Source organism: Mytilus galloprovincialis, chromosome 5 (genome assembly GCF_965363235.1).
Source record: "Mytilus galloprovincialis chromosome 5, xbMytGall1.hap1.1, whole genome shotgun sequence".
NCBI lineage: Eukaryota > Metazoa > Mollusca > Bivalvia > Mytilida > Mytilidae > Mytilus > Mytilus galloprovincialis.
In genome coordinates this window covers 72036283-72063313 of record NC_134842.1, presented here as the reverse complement: position 1 = coordinate 72063313, position 27031 = coordinate 72036283, and the positions used below count along the sequence as shown (strand labels likewise).

Here is a 27031-nt window from a genome sequence, read left to right as displayed (position 1 = left end):
TTCATATGTCTAAACAGGTTAATCTTTTTTAATGGTCAAAAAGATCACAAAAAAATTATATGTATTTATAAAAAAAAATAAAGGCACTTCTTCGTTGGTCAGATCCAGTTAACATAGTCAATGGTCAAAACAATCATAATAAATCCACATGTCTGTTGAATCCTAATGGTTGTCCATATGATACTTTTTGTCCTGTCTGAACTTTGAATTCAAAATTTCTTGGAGCTTCAAAAATAAGTACAATTGTTGATCCGAGATTAAATTCTCCAAACATGTCTCCTTTCTGGAATGATTTTCCCATCTCTGTTCCCTCAATTATACAGGCGTCACGGACATTGTTTCTATCTACATGATCTCTGTGGTTCGTTGTAAGCTCCTAGAAAATAATTACATGGAATATTGAAGAATTGAATGTCAGTATTGTGTAAGAATGTTTGTGTGTGATTACATTCTGATGTCAAAACATACTGATAGTTGTTTATTTCTGTGTCATTTGGTCTCTTGTTGAGAGTTGTCTCATTGGCAATTTTACCAAATCTATTTTTTTTTTATATACCGTAATTCATCTTACTGTAAATTTAGTTTTAGCAAAATCTTATAAGATTGAGAAGAAAATTAAATGAGGGAAATAATTTACATTCTAATTACATATTTTTAATCCAGCATATCATGAACATCTTGAAAAATAATATATGTATTGTACCATGATGAACATTTACAATTATTTCAGGAAACTTGACTTCCTGTAAGTAACTGCTTATCTCTTCAAAAGGGCATAATTACTAGATTCTGGTTGCATAAAGATATTTTTTATGTATGGATTATATCTACTTCCAGAAATTAAGAAAATATGGGCCGCCATATTCTGTAGGTGTTTGTCCCAAGTCGGGAGCCTATAATTCAGTGGTTGTCACTTGTTGCTGGTAACATATTTGTTTTTTGTGTCAATAGTTTGTATATAAATACAGCAAGTAGTTTTCTCATTTGAATTGCTTTACACTTTTCATTTCAAACCCTTTTATAACTGTCTATGCGGTATGGGCTAATGCATGCACAAGGTGATGGCTGTACAGTGATAGTTGTTATATCTGTGCCTTTTGATCTATTGTGGAGATTTGTCTTATTGGCAATCATATCCCATATTTTTTTTTAAATCATGTACATGTACTAGTTTCCATCTACAAAATAGATATAGATAATTGTCTCCCCTTTTTGTGATACAGACGGAACAGTGATCATATTTTGTTATGTAGCAAGAAAGCTGCTCAACATGTACAGTATTTGTCATTTGTTCATGTAATTTATACGTGTTTTTCGTTTCTTGTTTTTTTATATAGATTAGACCATTGGTTTTCCTGTTTGAATGGTTTTACACCAGTAATTTTGGAGCCCTTTATAGCTTGTTGTTTGATGTGAGCCAAGGCTCTTTGTTAAAGGCCTTACATTGACCTATAATGGTTTACTTTTTTTTAAATTGTTATTATATCTTCCTATATCTATGAAAGAAATCAACTGAGTTACAGATAACAAAATTAAGACTGCATTTCGAATGATCGCTTAAAAACCGGAACTATTTGAGTTATCTCATATATAATGCAACAGTATTTGACACAGTAAAGGTTTCTGACACAGAATGACTGTACATAGTATATTAGAACTTTAAAGTTTTGAAATTTGACTTAACCTATTATGGTCCAATAGTTCCAAAACATAAATACATCCAAGAACCCCAAGAATCATTTTTGATGAAATGAAACAATATAGGATTAATTTTGAACATCATGAACATATTGTTTACCAATTTGAAAACAAGGCACAAAAAACGTCTAAAAACTTTTAAAAACATGGTAAGAATCAGCATATCAAATGATTAAAGAAGCCCAAGTTTGAATTTTTGATGAAAATCAAACAAACAAACTTTAATTTTTGCTTTTTGGACCTTCATGTGGACCAATTTAAAACTGGGCCCAAAAATTCTAAATCTGAATAAACAGTGAGATTCAGCATATGAAAGAACCACCATATAAATTGTATTTTTGATTAAAAACTTATGACCCTATTGACCTCAATGTGGACAGCAACCCAACACAAATGACCAAAAGAGGGAAACAAACAGTTTTCAACAATAAACAATGTGCCCAACAGGATTGCTCTATCATCTTTGTAGACCTTGCAATGATTTTTGGTTTATAGCTATGGTTTTCAATTCTTTTTACTCCCAACCCATTCAATTTTGCAATGATCTTAGATTTTTTGCCACAGTTATCAGTCCTTTTGTCAACCTATTTTTGTTCCACCTAACAGAAGTTCCAATGGAAACTTTGCTATAAACATTGTCATAATATCTATTCCTGTTGGAACCAATATTATATACCATTTATTCCATGGGAACATTTACTGTAATATTTATTCCTGTGGAAATAAAATTCCAGAACATTTTTTTCCTTTTTGAACTAATATTATGAAGGCAATTCTATTCTGTGACACTTTTAGTCCATAATCATTCTCCAAGCCTTGACCTTAGTTTACATACCTCATCACAGTATATTCTAATAGATCCTACATTAGTTGCTCCAACGGCAGTGTAGCTGAAAAATCCATGTTTCCATGTTCCTGCATAAACAACTCTCTCATTAAAATTAAACAGACCTTCTATCCATCTGGCTATACCTGGACTAACACTTAGTAGATCTCCTAGAAATAATAATAAACATGATAAATATACATGAATGAATTCCATAAATCATGTAAAAGGTTATAAAATGAATTTGAAAGATTTAATGCAGTGGATAGCTGCATCTTACCTTCTATAGATTTAAAGGGATATGATTGGTTAATACATGTAATAGACTACATGTGGTGACTATGTATATTTCATATAGGGTGTCCTAAAAAAAATACATGGTTAGTTACCATATATATAGGGTAAGCAACCAAATGGGGTTTGCATGGAGTAACTTCCCTTTCAAAACAAAAAAATGACATCTGCAAGGTTTAAACAGACAAAGAAGATGATAATAAACAATTGAAATATATTCACAAACATGTTTAACCCCACCTCATTTTTGCGCCTGTCCCAAGTCAGGAGCCTTTGGCCTTTGTTATTATTTTAATTTTATTTTCTTGTGTACAATTTGGAAATTAGTATGGCGTTCATTATCACTGAACTAGTATATATTTGTTTAGGGGCCAGCTGAAGGACACCTCTGGGTGCGTGAATTTCTTGCTACATTGAAGACCTGTTGGTGACCTTCTGCTGTTGTTTTTTATTTGGTCAGGTTGTTGTCTCTTTGACACATTCCCCATTTCCATTCTGAATTTTATTAAACAAATTTAAAGCTAACAAGCTGTTATTGTTGGCATTTGGTTTTTGTATAGACAAATGGAAGAAAGTTCTTAAACATGTTTAAAACTAAATATTGTTCAAAGTCTTTAAAATCACTTTGATAGGCCGATAGTCTAAATACCACATGTGAAGATAGTCGGTAAGATAAGTTCATTACACAATGTGCTTGTGACCTAAATACGATAAATATGTGGTTAGTAAATTCGCTCTCACCCCATATGGAATTAACTGACCCCATATCATGCATATAAATTGTATTAGGTCACTTACACACCATGTAACTAATAATATAGGCTAAAAAAAATAAAAGATTTACATCATATAATGTAAATATACTTCTATTGTTTTGATTCTAGTTCCTTGATGTAAGTTTTTTTTTAATGTTCATGTACTCTGATAGTAATTGGTAAAAGACAATAATGAGGGTCAATATGGGGTCCTTGATTTCTGTATTATTAAAGTTTTACTGTATTTTTCATTATTTTTAAGAATAACACTCAATCAGTAAAATTCTCGTGACAATGATTTGCTATTATATTTTGTTGTAATTTCTTTTCTCTGTACATCTGCATTCTTTGTTATAATTATATAATTTAAATCTTTTGATTTTGTATGTCATTCTTTATTTTGTAAATTCCATCCTCAGAGATGACCAATGATAATCTATATCTTTTTACAGTTTAATGCTGTTATCTGACATTGCTATTCATACCACTTCTCCTTATTTTTGAAACATAATGAAAACAGATGGCATTTCCGATAAAATTGAGTATGGAAATTGGGAATGTGTCATAGAAACAACAACCCAACCAAAGAGCAGATAACAGCAGAAGGCCACCAATGGGTCTTCAACAAAGCAAAAAAATCCTGCACCCTGAGGTATGCTTCAATTAGCTCCTAAACAAAAACGTGTATATAGGTACTATTTTCTTACCTGGAAAATGTCTCCTATAACTTATTTTCCAATCAGAGGCTGAATGAAACCTGTGATAATCTCCAGGGGCTAGATATACAACACAATGGTAAAGTTCATGTCCAGGTTTAAGTTTCAGTTTCTGATGGTATTCCTCATCAGATAAATTATTTACATCGTCAATATCTCCTCTCCAGGTCAAAGGTCCTAGGAATCCTTTTAAAGAATACGTCACACCTTTAACTTGTTCTAATATTCCATTTTTACATATCCCATAATGCAGTATTCTTCCGTCAGCGGGACTTGTCTGAAACAAATAGAAAATAATAAAGAATAATTATATAAAAAATTAAGTAATTTTGTTAACCGTGAAAGTCCTGTACACACTTTCTGTTTTGGCTGTTCGATTTTACCCACATATGATAATATTAGCAATATTATATAATTCAATAATAATTTATTTTTAAATCCCTTTTTTCACCTATATATTTTTTCCAATGTAATTTTATTGCATTCTGAAGAGTACATGAAGCATTAAAACGCCTGGTATTTACATTTGATTTTTTTGTCTACAGACACATACTTGTGAAGTCACCTTGTTTTTGTTGCCATGCAAAGATGTAAAACATCATTTGGCTTATGTAAACTGTAGGTTTGGTTGTTTAAATTGAGAATACCTGGTAGTATAATTATGTTGGGCGTAACACGAAACAGCCAGTTTTGTGTATTTATGCCCTTGTGCTAAAAGTAGACATACTATGATTTTATTGTTTGACAATAATAGATCGTCATATTAGAATCTTTCATTATATAGCGGGACTTGTCTTAAATGTAATTAAAAAGAAAAATATTAACAAATTCATATCAATATGCGAATAAGATATGTGGTATGATCGCAATGAGATAACTATCCACCAAAGACGTATCCTTATATCATTGATATGTCAAGTCAATACACTATTATTATCTATACTAGAACACACCCGTGATATCACGGGTCCGTGACTGAATTAAAGTATATAACTATGCGCAAGCCTTATTTTAGTATTAGTATTGTCATCTGATAAAGTCATGCCGATTATAAGATACACAGTTTTTCTCTGCTTTCAAGTCTTTCTGTTTGAAACCGTCGAACTGAAACAATAATATTAATTATTTGGAAAACAAAAGGTCATGGAATGGAGTATTTTTTAATCAACAGCATTGTCCTATATAAGTTATAAATAAAGTTGAATTCTTTGCTTCGCTGTTTTACGTCATGCCCACTAACAAATTGAAAACTGTACCTATACGCCTTATTTTTAGTCCAGATTTTTAGTATTCGTATTGTTATCTTAGAAAGTCTTACTGATTAAAATACTACAATAGGTAACAATTTGACAATTTAGTAGTGTCAACCCTGTGGTTATGACCCGTGTATATAGCATATTGATCCTGAATACAATGTTTGGTGGTGCGCCTGTCAGATGCGGAACGTACAGATAAGGTAATAGGTAACAGGTGAATATACTATTGGTATCGGTAGCGGACTCGACCCGGAACTTCTTAATTATTGGCAATATTAATTACGTGGAAAACAAAAGGGACTGGAGTGGTGTAATTTTTAATCTACACCTTTGTACTATATTAGTTATATATAAAGTTGAATTCTGTGATTCGTCGTTTTTACGTGATGACAGCTGACAAATTGGACCTCGTAATTTTAGCATTATAGATATATATTGAAAGGATTGATAAGTTTACCTGCACAGATCGTATCTAAATTTCCAGCCTCAGTAAACAACATCACTGTAAAATTTAAGATTTTTGCTTTAATTACCCTTTGAAAGTTTCACAGGTACAGCCAAACTTACAATATTTCCCCTATTTTTTATTTCTTGATTTCTTATTTATACCATATATATATATATGGTTATGTTCTTGTCAGCTTTAGTTTCATGATCTTAACCTTCCATCGGGCAGATAACTCTTCACCGTTTTAATTATTTGCCTTTCACACTGTTTAATGGCCTTGTTGATCAAAGTACTAGTTAAATGAATGACATTCAATCATGTATAAGATCGATGTAAAGTAGGGGAAATTAGACAAGTAGGCTAAAGTGCACATTTCCTGATATACATGAAGTATTCCATTCTGATCTAAATCCAGATTTGTTTAATATTCTTTTTTCTGATAGAAATATCTGTTAAACAAAGTAAACCCCATTGTTAATTTTTACCAGTTTTCTACAATGGTTTAAGAAAAGCGTGTCTGGCGTATATACAAAATTAGTCCTGGTATCTATGATGAGTTTATTTATTAACAAACCCAGATGACTTTATGCTGTAATGAAATCAAATAGTATACCTATCTATGTTTTCTCTCTTAATACACATATTAGTTACATACTTATGTTTAAATCTTATATATAAAACTAAAATCTCAACTTTTTCATGTTTTGTATAGAAAATCAATTAAAGACATATCATATCATATAGCTATCTTGACATATACATATATGTGTCATAATATAAGAACATGAGTAATATATATTCAAGATGTTTTAAATTAATTTATATAGATGGGGGCAGGACACAACCTATGGTGAACTAAAAAGGGGTTTCTTAGGCAATTAAAACTATATATTATTTACTGGTGGAAATCTGAACCATTTCTCGGATATATAATTATTTACCATTTATATTAATATCACAGCTAAAAAATATAAATTGAAAGTTCATTGGCAACACTAAAATGAGCTAACAAGTTTTAAAAAAAAATGCAAGGTAGATAGAGTTTGTTGTGTTGAAGATTTCTACCCTTCATTTGCCCTTTTTACCTTTTCGCTAGTTGCTATAGTTTTCTAGACATTAGTCAGCAAGAGTGCACACATAATCAAATATCTCACCTGCTTTACTGACCATTGATTTTATGTTGAAAGTATAAAAGATAAATGTTTACTACAAGTATTACATAAACTTAACAAATTCCATAACAATGAGGTCAAAGTCAGATATATCATGTCAGGCAGACATATGCACCTTACAATTTTTCCTTACACCAAATATAGTTGACCTAGCTATTGTAATTGGGTACCCATGGTAATTGAAAAAAAAGAACTAAACATAAAAACTTTACATTGACCGATGAACCATGAAAATGAGGTCAAGGTCAGATGAAACCTGCCAGATTGACATGTAACCCTTTCAATCATTCTATATACATGATATACCACCTACATTTGAACAACAACGTATAGTTTATGTACCTAATCATGTAACTTAAATAGCCTTGAACACTGATCCATGAAATGAGGTCAAGGTCAAATGAACCTTGTTTGATGGACATGTAGATGTTGCAAGGATTTAACAATTCAATGATTTAAAACATAGATACTCACTAGGTCATGCTCAGCATTAACAGTTCTCACTCCCGGTTTTAATGTTCTTCGGAAAAATTCACCTAAATTTTTATAGTTTCTTAGATCTGGGTCTGCAGCCTCATTCAATTTACAGTCAAACATCCATACATATAGCCCAATGAGGGGTCTTCTCATAACAACAGGTAATTCTAAATTGTTAATTGTTCCCCATGCTCTAGACATCACTTTTAAAGGCATTTTTCTGTACAGGGTCACCTGAAATAAAAACACATTGCTTGTATCATTGATATTAAATACATAAATAGGATTTAGATTGTCTGCATATCGTCTAAAATCATAACAGAAACAGATTCTAATTGTCTATGGTGGTATTTAATTATTTCAGTTGTCTCTGGTGATATTGATTTCAGTTGTCTCTGGTGATATTTATTTCAGTTGTCTCTGGTGACATTTATTTCAGTTGTCTCTGGTGATATTTATTTCAGTTGTCTCTGGTGATATATATTTCAGTTGTCTCTGGTGGCATTTGTTTCAGTTGTCTCTGGTGACATTTATTACAGTTGTCTCTGGTGATATTTATTTCGGTTGACTCTGGTGATATTTATTTCAGTTGTCTCTGGTGGTATTTATTTCAGTTGTCTCTGATGACATTTATTTCAGTTGTCTCTGGTGATATTTATTTCAGTTGTCTGGTGGCATTTATTTCATTTGTCTCTGGTGATATTCATTTCAGTTGTCTCTGGTGACATTTATTTCAGTTGTCTCTGATGACATTTATTTCAGTTGTCTCTGGTGATATTTATTTCAGTTGTCTGGTGGCATTTATTTCATTTGTCTCTGGTGATATTTATTTCAGTTGTCTGGTGACATTTATTTCATTTGTCTCTGGTGATATTCATTTCAGTTGTCTCTGGTGCTATTCATTTCAGTTGTCTCTGGTGATATTCATTTCAGTTGTCTCTGGTGGCATTTGTTTCAGTTGTCTCTTGTGACATTTATTTCAGTTGTCTCTGGTGATATTTATTTCAGTTGTCTCTGGTGATATTCATTTCAGTTGTCTCTGGTGACATTTATTTCAGTTGTCTCTGGTGACATTTATTTCAGTTGTCTCTGGTGGCATTTATTTCAGTTGTCTCTGGTGATATTTATTTCAGTTGTCTCTGGTGGCATTTGTTTCATTTCTCTCTGGTGATATTTGTTTCAGTTCTGTATGGTGGTATTTTTCAATTGTCTCTGGTGGCATTTGTTTATAATTATTTGTCAATAGTGGCATTTGTTAAAACTATTTCTCGAACATGTCATTTTTTAAAACTTCCATTAAGTATATTATCAAGGTTAAGTAGATTTTTGGTCAGAGGGAAAAATGATTCAAGGAGACTTTGCCTTTATGGTTAAACTAATGTTAAAAGTAGATAAGTATAAGACAGTCCAGTAAGATGTACTTTAATATAAGACTTTTATCATGTTTATATAAGGTTCTGGAGGACACACAATCTAACATGTACTCTTAGTTCTTATCAGATCTGATGACCTTCAGTCCAATTCTCAAAATAAGTTAGATTAACCTAACTGGGTTGCGTTCAAAATCATAGCTGCTATTTAGATTTTTGTCTACTGAAGGAGTAGCCTAAGCCTAGCTGCTATCAATATCTATGTAGCAGCCAGCTAGCTAAACTTTCAATAGTCATAAATCTACTTAGCCCTATGTAGCTGCTATGATATTGAACGCAATCCAGTTAAAGGATACCTTACTTGTCATAAGGAAAGGTATCACACTGTTTAAAACTAGAAAAGATTGTATATTATATTATGGACCATTACCTAAGTCGAAGAGAGTTCTATAACCCTTTTATTATAGACCACTAAGCTTAAGTAGAAGAGAGAGTTATAACCCTCTTATAATGGACCACTCAGCTTAATTCATACAGAATTTGTACTGATTTAATATGGACCACTAGGTTTATTTTGAACAGAATTCAAACCCTTTTACTTTGGACCCCTTAGCTTAAGTAGAACAGAATTCTGACCCTATTCTTATGGACCACTAAGCTCAAGTCAAAGATTATCATGGACTGGTACATAAATTTACAAGCATTCTTACCGTTTTATTATGGACCACTTAAAGCTCAAGTCAACGATTATCTAGAACTACTACAAAAATTTACAAGAATTCTTACCCTATTATTATGGACCACTAAGCTCAAGTCAACGATTATCTAGGACTAATACATAAATTTACAAGAATTCTTACCGTTTTATTCAGTTTTTTCTTATGTCTATAAGCTCTTTTCTTCTTGTGTTTTATAAAATCAGTATACAACATAAGTTCCTTTAATTCTTTGGATGGGATACCCCATCTTAGTCCATAAAACTTTATCTGACGAGGGTCCAGTTTGGATAATGCATACCACAATCGTTTCCTCGAATAATGATAGAGTTTCTTCAAGAGTTTTTTAGACATGGCGTGTCGTCCAGAAATTAACAAAACCAGTAGAATTGTACTATAGAGTGTCACATAGATTTGACTAAAGTCCTCTGATTGTGAGTCATCAGATTTTGTTGTTATTGTCGTTGACATTGTTGTTTATTTTAATTATCACAATTATAGATATGTCTGTTTGTATATAAAAATCCAGATCAGTAATAGCCACAGATGTTCACATCAATAAATATCCTTCACTAGGATTAATTTTCTGCCATGTTACAGACTTACTACCATGTATACAGTATATACTGAGTTTCTGACATGCATACAATCCTGAATTTCTTATAACAGAATACAATCCTAAGAATGTTTAACTAGAACAACTGATAATCATTATATAGGATTAATCATGCTAGTCAGCATGCAAAGAAATTTACAGAACATTATTTTAATATTTATAGATTTTCTGTGTAAGTTGAAAGGTCATTTGAGTTGAAGGGTCATTATAGATGTCAGACCATATGTTTACAATGGATTATGTTCACACTATGTAGAATCACTTTATATTTAAATACCAGTTATTTATTCACTATACTAGCATGATATATGTACATGTCCATTGCTTAAAGTCATTTAAATAGAAAGTCCGATCGTTAAAATTTAATTGATCAATTTCATTCAATATATATACTACTTCCATGGTTTAACATACAGTAATCACAATCAACTAATCAAGTGTTTAAAATAAGTTCTGTATTATCTCAGAGTGTATGATATCATTATAATAATTATAATAATGTCATTAAGTATGCTACATTTATTATGATCAAAGGTTAAGATGCATTATATTGTGGTGTTAATCAGATGTATCCAGTTAAGTGGAGTCACAAGATAATGTCTTTTTCAACTTTCAAATAATGGACCACAATTTGATATATACAGACTATTAACTTTGCTTTTAATATTTGAAATAATATCTAAACTATTAATTTCATCCACTGAAAGTCTACAAAAATGGTACAGAACCTTTGATTTTAAAGATAATTTGAGGTACCGGTAGTTAACAGTTTTTTTTTTTTAAGGTAGCACAATACAAAGATTTTTTTACTTCCAATCTCTAACCTTTGAAATGCTGTAACTTTCTTATGAATGCATAGAAAATAATAAAAGAGGTATATATAGATAGATAAAAGATTAATCTTTTAAATAAATGCAATATTTTTATTATGCAATCATTATGTAATCAATTATTATGTAATTAGTGGCAAAATCTGGGTAAGTTCACTTGAATGAATTTAGCTCTATCACCTCTTTAACTATACAGAAAATTTTAACGGAATCTTAATCAACACATCATGGGCTTCAAAAGGGTGTCTCAGATTGTCTCTATGGTGTTCCATTCTCTCATAAATCTCTAATTAGTGTAAACATCCTAACCACATAAAAGAAGATAATGTTCAATTAGGTAAATTCTATCTGAAATCTGAGACACCCTTTTGTAGATAATGGCCATGCATAGGAACAACATATAATAAAATCAACCCTCTAGGGATACCTATGCAGAAGCTAATTTCATTTGAAAGAGGAAATTTGGTGAAAAATATTTTAGACACAAATAACATTATAATTGGTTACATAATTGTTGCAAAATACTAACATTGCATTTATTTGAAAGCGTAATCTGTTAGCTATCCAAAACTACCAATTTTATAAATTTTCAAGCATTATTAAGAAAGTTACAGCATTTTATAACTTGGGAGTTGGAGTTATAAAATCTTTGTATTGTGCTACCTTAATTTAAGGATTAAACAAAATTATTGAATAATATTGAAGTTGCATAAAATAGTTCAAATAAGTCTATAAATAAGGCAAATAAGTCAGAAGTTCTTCATTATTATGACAAAAATGATCGACATAACATAAATATAAAATGAAATAAATTTAGTGGATCGTGAATATGTCTAAGAGACAAAAACCAGACCAAAGAGTGGAAAACAGCCAAGGCCACTAATACAGTAAGAAAATATAGCACCCAGAGACATGATACAGCTGGCCCCTAAATAAAAGTGTGGACAAGTTCAGTGATAATGGACATCATACTAAACTTTGGTATTTATAAAAGAAACTCAAATTAAAAATCATACAATGCTAAACTTTCATAAATTTACTTTTTTCAAAAAAGCATTGCAATCATTAGGTCATTGTAAGAAGATAAAAGGAAAAAGATAATCCCTTACTAAAATAAAATATCCAAATGTAAAGGCGATCTTCAACTAGTTGTGTCATCCTGAACATGTATGAAATATTTGCCACTGGACGTTCAGCAACTGACAATCAATCAATAAAACTAGATAAGTGTTCAAGACTGAATCATATACTTCATCTTTGAAATTTTAACAAGGATAAAATTTGAACAGACAAAATAATTTGGACAAGTGGTTTTCTCTTTCTGACAGGTATTATGTCATGGCCATTTTCCAAATGAGCAAGTTTAAAAATAAAGTTGAAAACAAAATATTATGCATAAATCACCACTATAAATATTAACTGGCTTTGTATTGAGTTTAAGTATTTAGTCTATGATCCTTACTTAACTCTTTATACACAATGTTATTTCTCAACAAGAATGTGTCCAAAGTACATGGACGCCCCACTCACACTATCCTTTTCCATGTTCCATGGACCATGAAATTGGGTAATTATCTAATTTGGCATTAAAATTAGAAAGATCATATCATAAGCAACAAGTGTACTAAGTTTCAAGTTGATTGTACTTCAGCTTCATCAAAAACTACCTTGACCAAAAACTTTAACCTGAAACTCCCACTTTCATTTTCCATGTTCAGTGGACCGTGAAATTGGGGTCAAAAGTCTAATTTGGCTTAAAAATTAGAAAGATCATCTGATAAGCAACAAGTGTGCTAAGTTTCAAGTTGATTGGACTTCAGCTTCATCAAAAACTACCTTGACCAAAAACTTTAACCTGGATGGACGAACGGAACCACAGACTGACGGACGAACGGAGCCACAGACCAGAAAACATAATGGGGCATAATAAAAATGATGTCCTGTTTAATATTCAAGAAAAATGTGAATTTATGAAGGTATAAACATCTCTTTATGTCTAATCTCTTGGCCTTGAATGGTTATTCATTTATGTATTTAATACTTTAGATATAATATATAGTAAGTGTTATTCACACTCATGCATGCCATCTGTTACACAATACCATAATGAAGTCAAATTTACACAGGAAATAATGTCTGGGTTAAACACACATTATTTAAAAGATAAAAACATATCTAAACATTTTAAAATTTTTATTATTGACTATTATTATTTTATCAACTTTCATCAGAGATAATCAGAGTCATATATACTATTAAACTTAGAGATGTATATTGACATGCTTAATACATGATGAATACTAAAGCAACACCAAGAAAAACCTACGAAAGTACTGGTAATATTTGTTTCAGGAAAGTGTGACAAAGCACTCACAAGAAAATGTAAAATAAGAAAGAAAAAATCCCCTGCAAAAAAACCAAACAGTCAAAAAGAGGAAGAAAATTGGTAAATGTAGATTGTGTGAAAGAGATTTGAAAAAATTATTAATGGGGTATGTGTCCAGAAGACAAAGATGATACCCCCCCTTTTTTTGCAGTAAAATGACACTACCCAAATCTGTACTTGATCTGAGTTTTGTGGTCATAAGCATTGTATATAATATTCATAACATTCGGTTGCGGCAAACTTAAGTTGGAGAACAGAAAATATTCAGAAATTTTACATTTGTAAAGGGGCAATTAACTCTAGAATTGTAAAAATGATGCCACTTTATACACAATGCTTATACATGTATCAACACCAAAGCACAGATCAAGTTCTAGAGTTAGGCCCTTACAATTGGAACCAGATGCTTCGCAGGGCGCAGCTTTATACTACCGCAGAGGTTGAACCCTGAACGGTTGGGGCAAGTATGGACACAACATTCAAGCTGGATTCAGCTCTAAACTTGGATTGTGATTAAATAGTTGACACAGCATAGGTTTTTGACACAGAATGAATGTTTTCTTTTTATTTATGAAATCTGAAATGAGAAAAATTGAACCCCCCCCCCTCCCCCCCATTTTTTTTTCACATCCCCCTTTCCTTTATTCCAAAACTGATCTCAAATCAAATTTCTTATGGGGTTTACAACAATAACAACTCATTTAAATACATCATAAAATATTAAAATGTAAAAAAGTGCTTGTTATCACTGAATGGTAAAGATTGGTTTAATTTATCAGTTGGTAGTAAAAGTGAATATACATTGTATATTGTATAAAACAATGATTTAAGTTGATTCAACTACTATTCTGGACAAAGAAAGATAACTCCAATTGAAAATTTCTTGCTATTGTGCAATATTGTGCAATTAGATATTTCTTGCTAATTGCGCAATACTGTGCAATTGAAAATACTTGCTATTGCACAATATTGTGCAATTGAAGATTTCTTGCTATTGCGCAATATTAACTGTGCAATTGAAAATTTCTTGCTATTGCACAATACTGTGCAATTGAAGATTTCTTGCTATTGCTGAATACTGTGCAATTGAAAATTTCTTGCTATTGCACAATACTTAATATAATAATTTAGGATCCTGATTTGGATCAACTTGAAAACTGGGCCCATAATCAAAAATAAGTACATGTTTAGATTCAGCATATCAAAGAAGCCCAAGAATTCAATTTTTTGTTAAAATCAAACTTAGTTTAATTTTGGACCCTTTGGACTTTAAAGTAGACCAATTTGAAAATGGGACCAAAAAATAAGAATCTACATACACAGTTAGATTTGGCATATCAAAGAAACCTGATTATTCAATTTTTTTATGAAATCAAACAAAGTTTAATTTTGGACCCCAATTTGGACCAACTTGAAAACTGGGCCAATAATAAAAAATCTAAGTACATTTTTAAATTCAGCATATCAAAGAACCCCAAGGATTCAACTTTTGTTAAAATCAAACTAAGTTTAATTTTGGACCCTTTGGACCTTATGTAGACCAATTTGAAAACGGGACCAAAAATTAAGAATCTACATACACATTTAGATTCGGCATATCAAAGAACCCCAATTATTCAATTTTTGATGAAATCAAACAAAATTTAATTTTGGACCCTTTGGGCCCCTTATTCCTAAATTATTGGGACCAAAACTTCCAAAATAAATTCCAACCTTCCTTTTGTGTTCATAAACCTTGTGTTTAAATTTAATTGATTTCTATTTACTTATACTAAAGTTATTGTGCGAAAACCAAGAATAATGCTTATTTGGACCCTTTTTTGGCCCCTAATTCCTAAACAGTTGGAACCAAAACTCCCAAAATCAATCCCATCCTTCCTTTTGTGGTCATAAACATTGTGTCAAAATTTCATAGATTTCTATTTACTTAAACTAAAGTTATAGTGCAAAAACCAAAAGTATTCGGACGACGACAACAACGACGACGCTGATGCCAACCAACGTGTTTCAATTTTTGCGGTCGTATAAAAATTGTCAAACTTTTCCATTCCATTCTCAATCTTGTAGGCATGATTTGTTTAGTATATCTACATATGACCTATAGTTGTTAACTTGACGTTTGACCTCTGGCAGAGTCTAGTTATCTCATTGGCAATCAGATCCACTTATTTCTATGTTAATTGTGTAGGTGGGAAATCAATCAAATCATGCAAAGTTATAAACCAAGGAAACAGAAACATTAACTTTGTTATGTGTCAAGCTTTGAAATATTATGAATCTCCAACTTTTGTAACCATGACGTATGTGTTTCTTAAAAAGAAATACTAAAGAAAGTTCCAAAACCAACAAAGTACACATTCAAAAGATCATTCTTTGAATAGAAACATCAAATTCAAAGTAGTAATTTAATGCGACATCAAAAATAAAATATAAAACCCTTGATCCCAAACACTCCATATTTTTGACAGTGTGAACAAAAGATAAATTAATTGAAAGTAACCTTAAAATTTCCCTATCATCAAAAAATAAAAAGAGACAGTTGATTGGAAGTATAAAAAAAATTATCATTGTTTACTGTGCATTTAAAGAGACACAACAGTTGTAAATAAATGGGTGAAAAGAACGGGTGGATCAAGCCATTTTAAAAAGGGGGGAGGGTTCCCAACCCAGGATAAAGGGTGGTTCCAACAATATTTCCCCATTCAAATGCATTGACCATCCCCCAAAAAATAGGGGGGGGGGGGGGGTTCCAACTCCCTCTGGATCCGCCATTGAAAGAATGCTTTATACAGATGACATATTGATGTTCTGCCTAAAATAGACCTCCTTAATTCAAAGTAAAAATTTAATAGATCAATTAACTAATCTGACAATTTGTTTTACTTTAAACAATCTAAATGCAAAATGGTATGAACAGGGCAAGTTTTCAAAGATAGACTTTAAATAGGGTGTGTTGTAAGAGTTACATATTATTATGGGAGGGAGTGTTTCAGTTTTCATAATAACACAGAAGTTTTGGGTACACTCAATAGTCTATTTTTATGTGTATTTAAGAGGAAAAGATACATATTTATAATTATTAATCATGAAACTTAAAACCTCAAGTGAGGAAAACAATGCATTTTACATATTGTTTTGCCTATGTCCTCCTTTTTAAATTTCTATATACATTTTTCTATTTCTGGTTGATATAAAAACTTTTACATATATAAACAACCTTCACCATCTAATGGAATTATTTAAGTTCCTTGCTTATAACATAACATTATCTACTAGGTATTAAATTCAATTATCAAACAATTCCATTACTTCATTCATGTGGAAGGGAAACCTTGACCCCATTATAAGACAGATTTTATCCTGACAATATAATTTTCCAATCATTTATCATGTTTATACATTGTATTACAGACAGCTGTGACAAAGTTGTCTTTCTTAGCATACCTGTATTTAAAGTCTGTAGTAGCGGATCCAGGGTTTGGGAGTTCCTTGGGTTGGAACACCCCCTTTTTTGTATGTTCAAGGCATTTAAAGGAGACATATGGTTGGACCCCTCCATTATCCTGGGTTTGGACCACCTTCCCTTATCCTTGGTTGGGACCCCCCTTTTCAAAATGGTCTGGACATTTTATAGCAATACAAACTTTCACTGAACATCTCATGTCTTTTAAAATTGGCATTAAATTCCCTGAGCCTTTGTTCAGGTGGCATGTAAATACCTGAGCCTTCGTTACAGTAGCATGTAATACACTGAGCTTTTGTTTAGATGGCATGAAATACCATGAGCAAGCTGTTGTTTAGGGTGAATGAAATACCATGAGCCAGCCACTCATCCTGGTCCTTTGTTAAATAAGCAAAAATAGACTGAACTTTTTTAGGTTGCATGAAATACCATGAGCCTTAATTGTAAACAGTTATGGAGCTTATTGAGTTCTGATTAATTTCTACCTGTTTATTTATAATAAACATTTAAAATAAAGTGACATTTCTTAGCCCACCTTTGTTCAAGACAAGCAATTAAAATAAAGTGACATTACTTACCGTAGAATTGTTGGCAATTTTTGGTTGGTCGACTGGTTGGAATTGGCAGTAGATGTAATAAGATATTCCACCAAATGTAGCTGTTCCTATGGTAATCCATCTCAATTTAACCTTTGATTTTGACCTTTGAACTGTATGAACTTCTGACCGAGAAATCAGCAATGATTGTTGAATTTTACATTTTAAACAACTTTTTATTACACCAGGACCAAACCTACAAAAAAGAAGAAAAGAATGACCAAATCCTAAATAAATACAATGAAAAGTTGATACTGCAAATAAATGCAACCATGCAACCATGTAACCATGCAACCACACATTTATAGAGAGAGAAAAAAAACCTGTCAGAAACAAGTGTTTCATAATCATGACAAATTGATTATTGTCTCTGACCAGTAAGGATGCTATATTAACTGTAACTCTATTATAAATTGAAGATGAACTTCATGTCATTTTTATATGCCAATTATAGACAGATCACATGATACATGAAGCTATACATTTTAATGAAGGTTGTAACCTACTATCAGATAGTGAAAAATTACTTTTTTTTATTTATAAGGATAACGTTGCTACAGTAGTTGCCAAAACCTGCAAAAACATTTTTTTATTTATAAGGAGAACGTTGCTACAGTAGTTGCCAAAACCTGCAAAAACATTTTATTGTATATGTGTAGACCGTAGGTGGTTGAGTGGACTAGTACATCAAATACATTGCAAGGCGATTTGGAGCCACAATATCTTAGTAGCATGAGTTTGAAACCCAGCCAGGGAAGCAAAAATATACAGATTTAATATTGTCATATTGTTGGGCTGATATTTAGATGAATTATATATATATACAGTCTGCACCAAAAACTTTTTCAACTACTAGTCCGAAGACCAATATTCTGAAATTTTCTTATTAGTCCAAACAAAGTTTTGCAAAAGCTTACTAGTCTGAATAAAACTTTACTAGTCTGGGGCATCGGACTAGTGGCTAACCGTGCAGACTGTATATAATGTGTGTTCAGCCTTGTATCAACATCACTGTTGATCTGATGGATAAAATCTGTCGTAGAGTTGTCACTGGTTCAGACGTATTTAGGCGTTATACAAAACAACACTTATCATTGCTAATAACAAAGAGAAAGGAAACGTGAAATGTAATGTACAGTGTATCTGTCACCAAGGTCCACTCGAGAGCACTGTTAGATAAGGGGGAGCTAACTCGTATGTGCTGGAACCAAGGGACAGGGGGTCAGTCTATCGCTAGACTTAATGTTCTGATAGGCATAGCTAAAACGCAAGGAAAGTTTTCATAATTTAATTAACGATAACGATTTAAATGAATGACAACAAATCAATCAATAAACAATGCCAAATAATAATAATCTAATTAAAGTACAAAGTATCAATTCAAAATAACAAATCCAAAGTAAAACTATTTCTCTTTAAAATGTAAAATATAAAATAAATGCCAAAATTACTAAATCATAAAATGTACTTAATCTCAATTTCAGAATGTAAAAGTCTCAAAATAAAAGTTTCTCAAAAGTATAATTTTCTAAAGTTAAATTATGAGTCAGAGATAAATTTTGTCTCACACTACACAGTCAACTGGTAGACTGGTAGACAGTCTTATAGGTCCAGTATAATGACATGAGTAGTGTGAGGTTACGCTTCCGAAACACTGACTATATTTAAATATTTACTAAAAATAAAAGGTGAGTCAAAAATACATTTTTGTCTAAACCCTACAAAGTCAACTGGGAGACTGATCGACAGTCCTACAGACCCAGTACAATAGACTTTAGTAGTGAAAGGTTAGGTTTCTGAAAGGTGACTGATTTTCCTAAATTTCACAACGCTATTTATATTAAAACCAAATATAAATCAATATGACTCGACATGTAAATATTACTCTCATTAACAAAAAATAGACATTAATTAACAAAGCCTAATCCTATAATGTTTTGATAAAAACTTTGATAAAAACATAAACTTTTCAAGTGACATATGCTAATTACAATTAATATTTCAAAATAAGGTGCTTTGAGCTAACTGTGACATTTCGAGTACTAATGCAACAGTATAGGTAAAATTAAATAAACAAATTAATTAAACTTTTACTAAATACAAACATAAATTATTTTTTCTTAAAATAAAACATATTTTTTATCCAAAATAACACTAATACAAATATAAGCCAAATAACACACCATGACATATCTATAAATATTTCAGCATAGGCGGATCCAGGGGGGGGGCCCTGGGGGGCCCGGGCCCCCCCTTTCGTGGGAAAAATTTGGTAGATTATATAGGGAATCATTGAAGCATGACTGGAGCGGGCCCCCCCTTAGGTCAGTCAGCGGGCCCCCACTTAGGAAAAGTTCTGGATCCGCCACTGTTCAGATAACTGATCTATCCTTCATCAGTATGATTATGATGTAAAATGAATCACATAAATCTATTCTGATTAAACTATAACAATGTTGAAATTTATACAATAAAACAGTTGAAACATGATATGATTTATTTTTATACATCATGAGGGATATCAATTATATATCAAAATATTTACCAGTTGTATAAAGAGGAATAACTCTAGTTTTATTTGTCTGGTAAAAAATCACTGAATCCACAATGCGAATGGTAACAAACATATATGGTACACACTATACTTATATACATGTATAACAATAAATATATCAAACACAATTTATAATTGCAGATCGCCCACAAGACTAGAAGGACACCGTATTTTATTATAATCTATCATAACAAACATAATATTTTTCAATAATATATATATATATACATATATTAAAACAATGCTTTCAATACAAAATGAAAACATTGACTCCATCATAAACGAACCCGCCGGCCAGGAAAAACCAACAACCAAGTTACCTTAGTCGATATGGAAACCTGTGTCCAAACCCAAATGCTCGGAAGATCGTCTCGAGAGGTGTACTTGGACAATACTGAAAGTTAGCTTATGTTTACATAAACAAAATATCATCAAAATGTGTAATAGCAAACAAAAATACCAATATATAGTACAAAAAACAAGAAAAAATCAAACAATAATGAACCAACATTAAATCTGAACTTGACCAGTTCGAAGTTGGCGAGAGAATGGTCTGATAGGTAAATTAACCCGCCAAAAAATGACCATTCACGTGATACTACAATTAATATCATGTGTCCATACATATATTGAAAGAACCGTTAGTACAATAATTTTCCTCTATTCTTCGAAACGCGGAAAATTATAATTATTAACCATGCATACATTGTATAAGCCATGTGTAGATGCCTTCCTTGAATTTTATCAGAATCCAATATCAAATACAAATTCAGATACAAATGTACTTTTAAAGTAACAAAGTACAAAATATTTTATTCTGTTTTGCTGTTATCATCATGATCATGGTTATGTACATTTTGAAAAATCAATTAAGTAGTAAAGAATACTTTCCCTTCAACCTATACTAGTATAACATGTATTATCAGTGGCGTAGCTTCCATTGAGGCAATGAGGCAACTGCCTCACTAGTTTTTTTGGGCAAAAAAAAAAAAAATATGAAATATTTTCATGTACTTGACACTTAGTTTTATTTCAAATAAGAAAATACTAGATCATCGTCTTTTTCTGTGAAGATTTTTTACGGAAACATACATTGTCGCCCGTCATTGGTATTATAAATTTGTAAAAAGTTGTTGACGATCCAAAATTGGAAATCATGGACAAATATCTTATTAAAAAAAGAAAGACAGTCACTGCAGAATCCACGGATAATATGGATCCGGGTAAATTAATATATAATAGTTCTTTAGTATCATGACAGCATTATATCCGATTTATTGTGTATAGATCGTAGATCTTTAAATTGTGTATGACACAGGCGCGGATTGAGATGGAAGAAAAAATGGGGTAGGGTCGGACCCGGCATACGCCCCCTAAACATGCACTTTTCTCTTTTTTTAGCATATACTTGTCATTGTTTCGCCCCCCTAGTATTTAAACCTGAATCCACCCCTGTGACATACTAATGTGTGTTCCCAATAAAAAAAAAGAGAAAGTCCGCGGTTGGAGACATATCGGTAGAAATATTTACACCCCCTTTTTGTTTTTAAAGTCGGTAACTACATGTACAAATAACATAAGCTCTGTAGGGCTATTTTAAACCGACACACAAACATGAGACAAATATACAAACAGTACAATATTAAAAATTAATAACATGTATGTCTGTCTGTCCGTCCTTTATAACACTTTGATAGGCAATATTTCATTTTCTTACGGAAAGACGGTCGTATCAGACGTTCATGATGAGCAACAAAAAAACTGTCAACGATTAACTTGCATGAACTTATTTTACAATCTGACTTTTTTTTTGCAGTTATATTCAAAACCCATGAAGAAGCTTCATGTAGCGACTCTCAAGATTCTGAAACAAACCCAAATACAAAAACACAAACACAGTCTCTTGATCCAGTTGGTTTTATAGGAAAATCTTTAAATGATACACTTAAAAGTACAATTCTTGGTTCAAAATGGACACTAGAAAAAGGAAAATTTTCATTTGCTCTTACACACGGTAGAAGATATAATGTAGCCTGGGAAGATAAATTCAATTGGCTAAGGTATTCTCCTTCTACAGATTCTGCTTTCTGTGCTCCCTGCATAGCGTTTGGTGAATGTAAGTCTTCTGGTGGCTTAGTAATTTAATTATTCAGACAAATTTTCCTCGTCTGGAATGAAAGACTGGAAAAATGCTGTCGGGGCTAAAAGAGGAACTTTTTTGATACATCAAGAATCTAGTGGCCACAAGGACGCTTTGCTCAAATCGTCGAACTTTCTACAAATCATTGAGGGAGGGGAAAAAAACATCAAGTGTAGTATTTCTAAGGCTTACGAAGATAATATTAAGAAAAATCAACAGATAATTCTCAATATTATCGACGTTATCGTAGTCATGGGTCAACGTAACATACCACTTCGAGGTCATAATTGGGATAAAGACGCTAAACGTGAAGATGGGAATTTTGATTTTTTCGTCCATTGGAAAGCCGAAGACAAACCTGTCCTAAAACAACATTTAGCTACAGCAGCATACAACGCAAAATATTTGAGTCCCGACATTCAGAATGAAATTATTGCAATCGCTGGAGATGAGGTGTTAGAAGTCATTCTGTCAAGAGCTAGATGTGCCAAGTGGTTTTCTATTATGGCAGATGAATGTACAGACGTGGCAAACCTAGAGCAAATGGCAGTCTGCATTAGATTTGTTGATGTGAAAAGTATTGTGAATGAAGATTTCATTGGATTTGTCCCTCTAGATAAGGTAGATGCAGCATCCATATCAACAGCCTTGCTTAAGATAATGGAGGATTGTAAATTAGATTTGCGAAATTTGCGGGGTCAGGGATATGACGGAGCAAGCGTGATGTCTGGGTTAAAATCTGGTGTAAGTGCCCGAATTAAAGAACTACAACCCCGTGCAGAATACCATCATTGTAGAGCACATGCGTTAAATTTGGTTATTTCGTCATCATGTAGAAGTGTTGATATGATAAGAACCGTATTTGATGATGTTAATCAATTAACGTGGTTCCTTGGTGGCAGTCCAAAGAGAACAGCAATTCTTAAGCGACACTTGCCCGATGCAAAACAAGTTGATTATTTAGTAGGGGATACCGATGACGAAAAAGTTGAGAGTAACATCAATATTGCAAATGCCTTTTCCAAGAGTTTGCTTCCGAAATTGTGTGAAACAAGATGGTCTGCTAGAGTTGACACACTGTCCGTTATTTTGGCTAAATGCAAGGCAGTTCTTGCATCTCTTGAAGATGTAAGAAAGGAGAGTACGGCAACCGAAGCTCGCACAAAAGCCACTGCATTTATACATATGATGGAGAAGAGCACTTTTGTTGTTGCAATAGTAATTGCCCATCATATTTTAAGTTATACAAAGCCCTTAAGTCTTGCATTGCAGAATGCAAAATGTGATGTGTTCAAGGCCTTCACAGATGCTCAGACATGTAAAAAGGTTGTTGCTGCTCAAAGGTCGGACGAAGTGTTCAACAGATGTATATGGATGAAAGCAGCTGCGATCGCCGAGAGCATAGACATCGAGCTCGGTAAACCAAGAACAGTTGGGCGAATGCGTCATCGGGCTAATGCTGCATTTTCCGACGATTCGGTACACGGCTATTATAGAGTGAACGCATACTTTCCGTTTGTCGATCACTGTTTGAATGAGTTGAATGAACGATTTCCTGAACAAACACGCCCATCTTTCTTGGCGTTTCAGTTGCTGCCATGTCGCCTTCAGAACATAACTGAGGAGGAAATTGCCGATATCCAAGTCAGATATGAGGAGGATATGCCAGACTCTCCAGGGTTTGTTAGAGAACTTGAACGGTGGAAAATGTTCTGTTCCGGACTCCAAAACAGAGATAAAGATACTGGTAATCAGTCTTTGGAAACGGCAATTCAACTTGCAGACCCCAATTATTATCCCAATGTGCATGCAGTATTTAGAGTGCTGCTCACAATGCCTGTAGGATCCGTGCCCTGTGAGAGGTCTTTCTCTGCGATGAGACGATTAAAACATTGGAGCAGATCTACGATGACCAAAGACCGACTTTCTGGACTGGCTAGTCTCTTCATACATAGAGATATCACCGTTTGTAGAGCGAAGATTATGAGAAAATTTGATGAAACCAAAAAACGTCGCCTTGGACCATTACATTTCTAACATTAATGATAATTTGATAACTACATGTACTTGTACACAGGTGTTAACTTATTAAAATTGCAAAAAATAGTACACTGTCATATTATTTACATGTGAAAAGAGAATCCCATACAATGCATAAGAGGTATACTTTCGAGACGAATACACTATTTATTTAATATTTAGTACTTGTCATCCCAAAAGACAGTGTTGTATCAAGACTAACTTTCCTCATATAGATATGTTGCGATATGGCGATATGGCATTAGGTTGTGATTACAAATCATACATTTAAATCCAGGAAAACGCGTTTCAGGCCCTCAAACACCCCTAAAAAAAAATTTGCCTCGCACCGCTCGGCTCAATTGCCTCACTATATATAAGACCCAAGCTACGCCCCTGATTATATGACCAAAACATGTCCATTAATTTTGTTATATTCCAGGACTTATATCTCCTTTATTATTAAAGTAATGCATGTATAGTGGGCTCCTCATTAGGAAAGTTGTTTAAAATACAACATGTACAATGAGTATTTTTCCCTTTTGAGTTAAAAAAAATTCTGTTGTTTTAAAACCAAAAATGTAAATGTTTAGTGTTTATTCATTAAAATGTAGACTCTAAAATAAGTTTGAGAGAATAGTCATAGACACAATGGGGCAAAATCATCTTATTTAAGGGAGGGGGGTAGAAAAAAAGGTAAATTTTAAACGAAAATTATATTTATGGTACTTGGCGAAAAATATATTGTCTTTAATGTGGGTATTCTTATGCGTTTACTTTTCTGTATTGGCTAGAGGTATAGGGGAGGGTTGAGATCTCCCCTATAAAGAAAAATATATTGTCTTTAATGTGTGTATTGTAACTATTGTTATGGGTATTGTTATGCCTATTGTTATGCATTTACTTTTCTACATTGGCTTGAGGTATAGGGGAGGGTTGAGATCTCACAAACATGTTTAACCCCGCCACATTTTTAGGCCTGTCCCAAGCCTCTGGCCTTTGTTAGTCTTGTATTATTTTAACTTTTAGTTTCTTGTGTACAATTTGGAGTTTAGTATAGCGTTCATTATCACTGAACTAGTATATATTTGTTTAGGGGCCATCTAAAGGACCCCTAGATCTGGGTGCGGCAATTTCTTGTTGCATTGAAGACCTGTTGGTGACTTTCTGCTGTTGTCTGCTCTATGGTCGGGTTGTTGTCTCTTTGGCACATTCCCCATTTCCATTCTCAATTTTATTGTTTTGGCGAAAGAGGTGGCGAAAAAAATAATTGACCCAGCAGTCTGCACGGTTAGCCACTAGTCTGATGCCCCAGACTAGTAAAATTTCATTCGGACTAGTAAGTTTCTGTAAAACTTTGGTTGGACCATTAGGAAAAATGTCAGAATATTGGTCTTCAGACTAGTAGTTGAAAAAGTTTTTGGTGCAGACTGCCCAGGGGAAACCCTGATGATATACATGATTAATCCCATTTTAGTCTGTTAGCTCAAATAGCTCATTCACACCATACACTGATACAAGTTTGCCTCCTAGTTTCATTCACACCCTCAATGGTGGATCCAACACTTTTCATAAGGGGAGCCTGCTGACTGACCTAAGGGGGGACCGCTCAAGTCATGATTCAGTGATTCTCTAAATTATCAACCAAATTTTTCCTATGAAAAAGGAGGGCCGAGCCCCCCTGGATCTGCCTATGACCCTAGTACTTTCCACAACCACATAATAAGAAAAATTTTAATTTGATTCAGCATGGTTCAAATATACAAACATAATTGCTCTTGAGAGATTTTTACCGATAATAATGCATGTAATAAACATACTCTGTTTTTGTAAATTTGTCATTTTATACATGTTTCTGTAATTGTGACTAGTTGAGAGAAGCTGCTGTCTTTCTTTTACAAGTCTTAGAGATGAATGGCTTATAATTTGTTCTTTGATCATCTGACAATATCAGACATGTCAGAGGCAGATTTAGAGGGGTTTTCAGCCCCCCTCCTTTTCTGGGAATGATTTGGTTGATTATATCATGGAATCACTGAAGCAGAACTGGCGGGGGGCCACTGTTTTAGAATGTCACTTGATTGTTAAATGATAAAAAAACTTATTTAATATTTATTGTGTCATGTGTGTGTAGCAATAGAGTAGTTCAAGAATAAATAAAACAAATATTCAAAACATACTTTTAAATAGTATGCATACAGACCCAGGGTGTGACATGTCGGTGCAAACGTGAAAAGTGGAGGGTGTCACCGTGAATTAATGGGAGCGAACGTGATACATGGAAAGTCGACCTTTCCATAGAAACAAGTGCGTGTGGACTGTGACTGCATTGCTAAAAGTGGAGGGAAATCAGTTCTGTACCTGTTAACTAATGTAGCGCTTACTTAAACTAGATTGTTATTTGTTCTTACCTGATCTTATTTAACAAGTGGTTCATTTGTTAATTGTGTATTTCTTTCTCATTAATTATGTCATATGTTATGGAGTGGCGTCACATAGAAGTGGGAATAGAAACCGGTGATACTGGGTTATTTTTGTCTTCTTGAAATTATTCCTCCCTCCTAGGAGTACCCACATAAATATTTAATTTGAGTCAGTGAATATAAGAAAGATTAGAATGAAACTTGAATGTCAGTGACACACTGACAAGTTAAATGTGAACATAGAAATTAGTTTATGGGTCCAAACAAGTAAGTGTA

The 27031-nt window shown here is 32.8% G+C and overlaps 1 protein-coding gene across 2 annotated transcripts; it reads right to left on the bottom strand.

The window, feature by feature from the left end:
• On the bottom strand, positions 1-26840 carry LOC143076355 (phosphatidylserine decarboxylase proenzyme, mitochondrial-like). Of its 2 annotated transcripts, XM_076252083.1 has the most exons (6): positions 26744-26840; positions 17602-17815; positions 7640-7876; positions 4281-4566; positions 2534-2694; positions 1-376 (listed from the first exon to the last, which is right to left on the bottom strand). In XM_076252083.1, the coding sequence occupies exons 1-6, from the start codon at positions 26767-26769 to the stop codon at positions 134-136; spliced, it is 1167 nt and encodes a 388-aa protein (XP_076108198.1). In that variant the 5' UTR covers positions 26770-26840; the 3' UTR covers positions 1-133. The 2 variants fall into 2 exon arrangements, with proteins under 2 accessions (XP_076108198.1, XP_076108197.1); XM_076252082.1 differs by lacking the exons at positions 17602-17815; positions 26744-26840 and adding an exon at positions 9873-10512.
• Between the last annotated feature and the right edge of the window lie 191 nt (positions 26841-27031).

What these genes read in the sequence shown, in the direction of transcription:
- LOC143076355 (XM_076252082.1), bottom strand. Translation starts at nt 10,199, where the DNA reads ATGTCAACGACAATAACAACAAAATCTGATGACTCACAATCAGAGGAC. An exon ending in TTATAGGAGACATTTTCCAG is followed by an intron (nt 2,695 to 4,280) that starts GTAAGAAAATAG and finishes TATTATTTCTAG; the next exon opens with GAGATCTACTAAGTGTTAGT. An exon ending in TTAGAATATACTGTGATGAG is followed by an intron (nt 377 to 2,533) that starts GTATGTAAACTA and finishes ATTATTTTCTAG; the next exon opens with GAGCTTACAACGAACCACAG.